The sequence below is a fragment of the Apteryx rowi genome, unplaced genomic scaffold, assembly GCF_003343035.1.
Source record: "Apteryx rowi isolate R43461 unplaced genomic scaffold, aptRow1 scaffold_247, whole genome shotgun sequence".
Classification (NCBI taxonomy): domain Eukaryota; kingdom Metazoa; phylum Chordata; class Aves; order Apterygiformes; family Apterygidae; genus Apteryx; species Apteryx rowi.
The window spans coordinates 254,809-262,300 of NW_020448830.1; the positions used below are offsets into that span (position 1 = coordinate 254,809).

The 7,492-nt window shown below is 37.2% G+C and overlaps 1 protein-coding gene across 4 annotated transcripts in view; it reads left to right on the plus strand.

The window, feature by feature from the left end:
• AZIN1 (antizyme inhibitor 1) overlaps positions 1-6,302 on the plus strand; it is a 25,771-nt gene extending 19,469 nt beyond the window's left edge. For 3 of the 4 annotated variants that reach the window (XM_026066729.1, XM_026066728.1, XM_026066731.1), the window contains 5 exons: positions 1,242-1,316; positions 2,414-2,585; positions 3,144-3,262; positions 3,386-3,600; positions 4,265-6,302. In XM_026066729.1, the coding sequence (XP_025922514.1) occupies positions 1,242-1,316; positions 2,414-2,585; positions 3,144-3,262; positions 3,386-3,600; positions 4,265-4,373 (690 nt within the window). In that variant the 3' untranslated portion in view covers positions 4,374-6,302. The remainder of the gene's footprint in view (positions 1-1,241; positions 1,317-2,413; positions 2,586-3,143; positions 3,263-3,385; positions 3,601-4,264) is intronic. The other variant, XM_026066730.1, reaches the window with a different exon arrangement.
• Positions 6,303-7,492: the final 1,190 nt, after the last annotated feature.

Sequence of the window (7,492 nt, forward strand, 5' to 3'; positions counted from 1 at the left end):
ATTCCTCCCAAGTGGCCTGTTCCCCTTTCCACTTTCCGTATACTTCCTTCTTCTGGTTGAGTTTTGCCAGGAGCTCCTTGCTCATCCATGCAGGTCTCCTACCTCCTTTGCTTGACTTTCTACTCATAGGGATGCACCGCTCTTGAGCCTGGAGGAAGTGGTTTGAATATTAACCAGCTCTCTTGAAACCCCCCCCTTCCTTCTAGGGCCCTAACCCATGGGATTCCTCCAAGTAGGTCCCTGAAGAGGCCAAAGTTTGCTCTCCTGAAGTCCAGGGTTGTGATCCTACTTAGTGCCCTGCCCCCTCCTCGCAGGATCCTGAACTCCACCATCTCGTGGTCACTGCAGCCAAAGCTGCCCCCGACCTTCGCATCTTTAACCAGTCCTTCTTTGTTTGTTAGTACAAGGTCCAGCAGCACACCTCTCCTTGTTGGCTCCTCCACCACCTGTGTCAAGAAGTTACACAGCTTTTTAAGTTGCACTAAAATGTTAAGTATTTGTATCTTGACATTTATGTTGCTAGAAATATTAACTTGAAACATGTGACTTTGTAAGAAATAACCTATGCTTACATAGTAAAGATTTCATGTTTTGCTGGGAATCAGAATTTGAGTAAAGTGGAATGGATTTGTTGGGTACTTCAGATGACTCAAATGTGTATTGCATGTTCTATATGTATTTCCCATATCACAAAATCCGAAAATCCTTTATTTGAAAACATCTCATCAGATAAAATGAGAAGCTTATAAACCAAATATAGAAGAAATTAAGTAATCTCTACTCATTACTGCAGTTCATGCATTAGCTGTGACTGGTTACATATGAAGAGCAACGTAACTGAAGTTCTCACATTTGTGCGAATGCATTCTAGCAGTCTTTTGTTATATAAGTGATATCTAAAAGACCTATTTTATACACATTTGTAAATTCTAATTTTGTCACAGTGCCCCACCCTGGTTAGCAAATATTGCCTGAATATAACAAATACCACAAGATGGGAGTTGAGATTGCAGTAGGACTTTTACTGCAGATTTGTGTAACCAGCCTCTGATATCCCAGTACTATTACTACTAGCTTTAATGCAGGAATACTAATTTTTACTGGGATGCAACTCCCCCAACTAGGCTATCCTCATATATGCAGAAGYGTAAGTATATAGAAAATTACTACAGTAGGGAGCAACAAAAATATTTTTACAGTTGCATTTGTATGTGCACTTAAGTTCTGCTTGTGCATTTTAGGAAGAATTTGGTTTTAAGATGGACATATTGGATATTGGTGGGGGCTTCACGGGTTCTGAACTTCAGTTGGAAGAGGTATGTTGAAACTTTTATTTGTGAAGTTGAGTGTTTAACCTTTCAATTCCAAATAACATTAATAAAACCTGTTTTAAATTCTGCAATAATAGACTGCAAATCTATAAGATCCAAATAATTGGTTTTATATTCTCTATTGGGGTAGTGCAGTGACTTCTTGGAGATGATTATTTCTTTTTAATCCTGTTGATATTGGATGAATGTTGACTTAAGTTATGGTCACAGGCTAAATTACTACTGTTAAGGTGGCTTAAGCTAACTTTTTTTTACAAGTGACTGTTATGTGCTCTACTGCATAGTTTGGGCCATGATTCATAGCATGCTTTGGTTCATAAACCGTGTTGTTACTGTACTGGTATTCTTGGTACTTTAGAACTGAAGACAAAGCTTTGCCCTCATCTCTACTTTGGTTAGCCTTAAATAGAACTTTTATGATTGATTTGGCATAAACTATATCTTTAGTATGCAGTAGTACATAATAGTTTAAATAGGTTGTTCTGTTTTGTGTTGTCTTTAAGACAAACTCCCAAAAGGTAAGACAGTCAACCGATTCAACAGTTACTAATAAAAATTAAAAAGTTTGTTCTAACTGTTGCTTCAAGGTTAACAAGTAATTTAGACAAGTAAGTATCTGGCTTAAGATTTGAGAAATTCAGTGATAATCAATATTAAATAACTCACTCTGTTTCCAGTGTGAAAGTATTCAGAACTAATCTCATAACAAGCTCTTTCCTTGGTCTTGTGGTTTTGTACATAATTTTACATCATATACTGTGCTAGAAAAACTTAGAAATTACTTGCCTAATCTTGTGCACCACAACTTAAGCTTTGGTTGGAAGCAGGGACTGCATCATACTCAGACTCATGGTACTCAGCCCTTGGTGTTTAACTGAATGTTCTGCTTTCAACCACTTCTTGTGAATTTTGGACCTCTGGTAAGGGCACTTGTCAAAGGACAGAGGAGTAGAATAAGCTTGTGGCATGCTTCCTAGAACTGTGTATTGTGGTGCCCAATCTGTCAGCCAAACATCTATTTCAAGAAATACATATATTTTAATGGGATGAGTTTTATAAGTAATCTGATTTCAATTTTGTAGGTTAATCATGTCATCAGGCCACTGCTGGATATCTACTTTCCTAAGGAATCTGGTGTTAATGTGATTGCAGAGCCCGGATGTTACTATGTTTCATCTGCATTTACGCTAGCAGTTAACATCATTGCAAAGAAAACTGAGTGTGATAAACTTCTTCCTTCTGGAGGTAAGCAATGTATGTACCTTTTACATGTTACGAATCAGTGCAGATAAGTGCCCACTTATTTTAGTCAGGATGGACTAGTTTGCCTTTGTATATATTTAATGTGCTCTATGCTTGAGTTGTAATCCACCTTTTGGATTCTGACCATGCTTAATCTGTGTATTTTAGTTTCTCCTTGTTACAATTGTTTGGCACTTCTTATTTCCTTATTAGGTCTGACTTCTCAGTGACTTATATTGCAAACATAATAACCCTATGTTAGGTGGTTTACAGAAAGTTTATTAGAAGGATCTATATTGAAGAATGTGGAACAAAACAGGGCTAGTCTGTCTGCTAATGTAGACACTGGATTTATATTTTTAGTGATTGTTACTGAAAAATGTTAATCTATTAAGCCTTTGCATTTAATGATACATCTAAATTGATAATCTGATCTCATACTGATTCTGCTCATAATTTCAGTATATATGGCACCTTCTTTTCAGAAGAAAGCTGTTATCTTAAGTTAGATTGCAAAAGAAATGCTTATTTACTTAAAAAAAAAAAGTAAGACAACTTTTTTCCTTCCAGTGGAGCAAGCCAGGAATGATGATGAACCAGTATTTACCTATTACATAAATGATGGTGTTTATGGTTCTTTTGCAAGTAAATTGTCTGAGAAACTGAATACTATTCCGGAGGTTCACAAGGTGAGTCCTTCTGTATTTTTCAGAAATGTATATTTGTATGTATATTTACATGTATATGTATTATGTATATTTGAATTTTTTTCATAAACAAATGTCTGAATTATCTGGATCATTTCCATGTAGAAATACAAGGAAGATGAGCCTCTGTTCACAAGCAGCCTTTGGGGTCCATCCTGTGATGAACTTGATCAAATTGTGGAAAACTGTCTTCTTCCTGAGCTGAGCGTTGGAGATTGGCTGATCTTTGATAACATGGGTTCTGGTACCTTAGGTGAACAGTCTACCTTTAACGACTATCAGAGGCCACTGATTTACTACATGATGTCTTTCAGTGACTGGTAAGAAAATTGTATTAATAGTGGCAAGATTGTTTTTTTTTTATTCCCTTCAAGAATGCACAATACAGCCAAATGTAAATTAAATTTATGATAAATACAAGATGCAGATGTTTCCTTTAAAAATGAATGCTGGACAGAAGAGCTTTTTGGTTTTTTGGTTTTTTGTTTTGTTACTATGCTGTCTGACTTCAGTAAGATTAAAGTGAGAATTGTGATAGACTGCCTATTTTAGGGCTGACAGAGAAAAGTGAAGTTTCTAATGTAGACTGAGTTTAGTGATAGCTGTCCCTGAGTTGTACCCTTTTACTACTTGATATTGACTGTTGAGGTCTCTAATATTAGTAATTGTAACTGGCAAATAATATTGGCATCATAGTTGCAGGTAGGAAAGGCAGTAACACTGTTGCAGTGCTGGTGACAGTTGAGTAACCTGTCCAGATACCTAAGTAGCAGTGGCCCTGAGCCTCCACTGATGGAGAGTTGCAGCCTTTTCTGTGTCTGTCAAGTATGGGCATAGCTGATTCTCCCTTGGTGCTGAGACTAAGGCCACCCTATTGTAGAGGGCAGTAGACTTAAATGCTAAATTTAGTGCTGGTTTCTGATGTTAAATTGTGTATGAGGACTTCTTTCCTCTTGATTATAACTCTTGCACTTCCTGCTGTAGGGATGAGATGCAAGATGCTGGAATTACTTCAGACACGATGAAGAATTTCTTCTTTGTGCCTTCTTGCATTCAGCTGAGCTCAGAAGACCGCTTTTCCACTGCAGCTTAAACAGGCATTAACGCTTCATTTAGACCTGCAGTTGCAAGTCTGTAGTTTGTCTGGTCGACATTCCAGTGTGGAAGAAATGGAACAATCTTGAATTCAATTCATTCTCTTCAAAACTTGAAAAAATATTAGTAGCTAATTGGGACCAGGCAAAACCAGCTACAACTACAATTCACCAGGGTGTGGGAGGGTTAGATAATGGCATCCAAATTTAAACTTAAGTTTGTTCAACCCCTGAGCGTTTAAATATGCAACAAAATGGATGACTTAGTGGAGATGGAAACCCATCGCTTGGGTTCTTCAACAGTTTACATACAAGTACACAGTTTTTATACTAAGGATTCCTGTTAGAAAAGTCTTGTAAACTTATTGTCTTTCGCCCAGATATATCAAATGTCAGTGGGAGACCAGTGTGACTTCATTAGATGTTTAGTGTATTTAGAATGTGTAAATTTGTGCTTTGAACTGTAGTTTAATAAATGTAAAATTGCATCATAGTATTTGTTGTATTTGACCCTTGATGTACCCCTTGTATGACTGCAATAAAATTTTGTGTAGATTTTACTGTTTTTCAGGCTAACTTTGGGAGGGGCTAGGCAGAAGAGGTAGCTATAGAATAGATGTATACATGATTGTTTTAAGAAGCCTTCTTTTCTCTAGCCCATTACTTCAATTTTAAGTTAGAGCATTAAGTCATGAATAATTTAAGTAAATTAGGTTTGATGAACCTGTGTTGAGTTAAGGTCAGATAAGTTCCTGGAAGGTTGAAATGCAGTTTGTAGTATTTCTTAGAGTATGACCTTAGTTTACCAGTTCTAACACTAAAAATAGCAAAATTGCAATAGATAGATGTACACAGAAGAGGTAGTCTTTTAGCTAGTGTGCATGTAGTGATCCCATTGCAGCATGGGTTAGTACAGCTCTGCTGGTTGTTGCAGAACCTTTAGCGCTTTTTTTTCCCCCTTCCTTTAGTGGGGTTTATTGAAGAGCCAACTTCAACTAGTTCTGTATAGTGCAAACTTGCAACAGAAGGGCTACATATGTCTTAAGAAACCTCAGTGCTCTCTTTCACTGTACTTTAAATATATCCACAAAGTAAAGGTGAAGCACACTACCAGAAGTATGTATTCCAACTGCACTAACAACTTTGCTGAAAATGTTCAGTGGACTTGCTTGTTCTGTTATTGGAGCTTCTTAATTTCTTCTAGGTCCTTTTCTTGCTTTCACATTTTAACTTAGTCTCCCCAACTTAAATYGGGGGGGAAGGAGGGATTATCAGAGTTTTGAGATGATGTATTAAGTTCTGGATCCTGTAATCAAAAGGAGATTATTTTTAACACTTGGAATTTCTACCTCTTGGTTGCATGTGTATCTTATATAAGTGCAAACTGGTAGGAGATCTTAACTTTTGGTTCTATAAGGCAAAGACTTCATAAAACTTGATGCATTTTTACTCAAAAGTGGAGAAAGTTCATCATGGAATAAGCTTTTTAATTTGAACTCAGCTACTGATGACTTGTCAGAGATTTACAGGCCAGCCTAAGTAGTGGCTTATGTTTTGAAGATATGGTCTAAGAAATATTTATCATTGGAATTAAAATTGGGAACAACAAGGAAAGGGAGTAATGAATGTAGGAAACTTGGTGGAGTTATTAGCCATCCCTGTGCTTCAAGAAGTCATACACTTAAGTCTACTGGTTGAAGTCTTCTCTAGATCCTACAAGACATTAGACTGCACAGTTTTTGACTAAAATACCGCTACAGTTGCCTAAGATAAATTAATAGGATTTTGTGCAGTCTAAAGGAGAGTARTTTTATGTTAACTTTCGAGTCAGTTGAAAAAATTCCTTTATAAATGATATAGTGGTCACAGCAGAAATATCCATTGTACCTGAAGACAAGTTTGCTATTAAAACCAACCTGAAGTTTGAACACAGTATGTATTTCAGTTTGATTTGCTATAAGTGTTACTATTTGTTTATATTGTGTTTGCAATTCAGAAACTGAAAATATAAAAGCCAAATGATTTCTATGTAGTACATTGAACTGTAATGTAGCTTGTTATGCTCAATACACACCTGCAACTAACTATTTGCTGAGGACACTGCTCTTGCAGACCTTCTGGTATATTTAGCTGTAATAGCATTGGCTGGAGTTTCTTGGATATTGATATATGCAAGCAGTATTTCCATGTATAATCTACTCATCTTGCCTACCAAACAGATCCCATCAGCTTTAGTATGAAGTACCACCCTGATACAGTCCTTTGGTCTGTGCATACTGTTTCCCAAGGAAAACCTAGAGCTGTAACTTGAGACAGTACTATGTTACTAATAAACTCTGCCAGTTATGGCTCAAGAGTGGGAGAAAATGACCCCATCTTTCCCTGTCTGCCAAAGCAGCTACACAGCTGACTTGCATTGGCTCAAAGTGCCCTGGATCCATCATTGGATGTTTTGCCACTTCAGATATGTTCTAACCCTTTTCATTGCTGCTTTTTGGGGGTGGAGGTGATGGGGAGGCAGTGGAGTCTGTTAATGTGTTTAGTAGCAGGCTGTATACAGAACTGAAACAGCTTTTTTTAAAAAACAAAAAAACAAACAAAAAAAGCAGTTGCTTTAAAAGATAGCATGCAGTGGAAAATTTGTTTGTAGCACTACTTATTCTTATACCTAGTACTACCTAGTACTCTTATAGCTGGGTAACTAGTATGTGCTAGTCTAATGCTTGATCTTGATGAGCTTTGGTTTGCTCTTTGACTCCTTCTGACCATGCATGGCACATGATGGATGTTCGGTCTCATCCTTGCATGGCAGGTAGAGTGGTGGTGCTCTTAAGGTTGTTTGCACAGTTAAAATGAGTACACCCATATAGATGAGTTTTCTTGTAACTACAGCAACTCAGTGGTGCTGTGCTGTATCTAGCTCAAAGGAAGGGAGTCTGGGGTGCTGGTTATGCCAACTAGTGCTGAATGCTGCCAGGAACTGTGAGAAGAAACAGGTTATGCACTTAAGACTGGTTTTTCTTAACTGGTCTGACTAATAGTGAAGGAAAAACAATGGTCATTTCTTTAACTTACATAGTCCTTTAGTTCATTCAGTGAAAGAGCAGCTTTCTTGTGT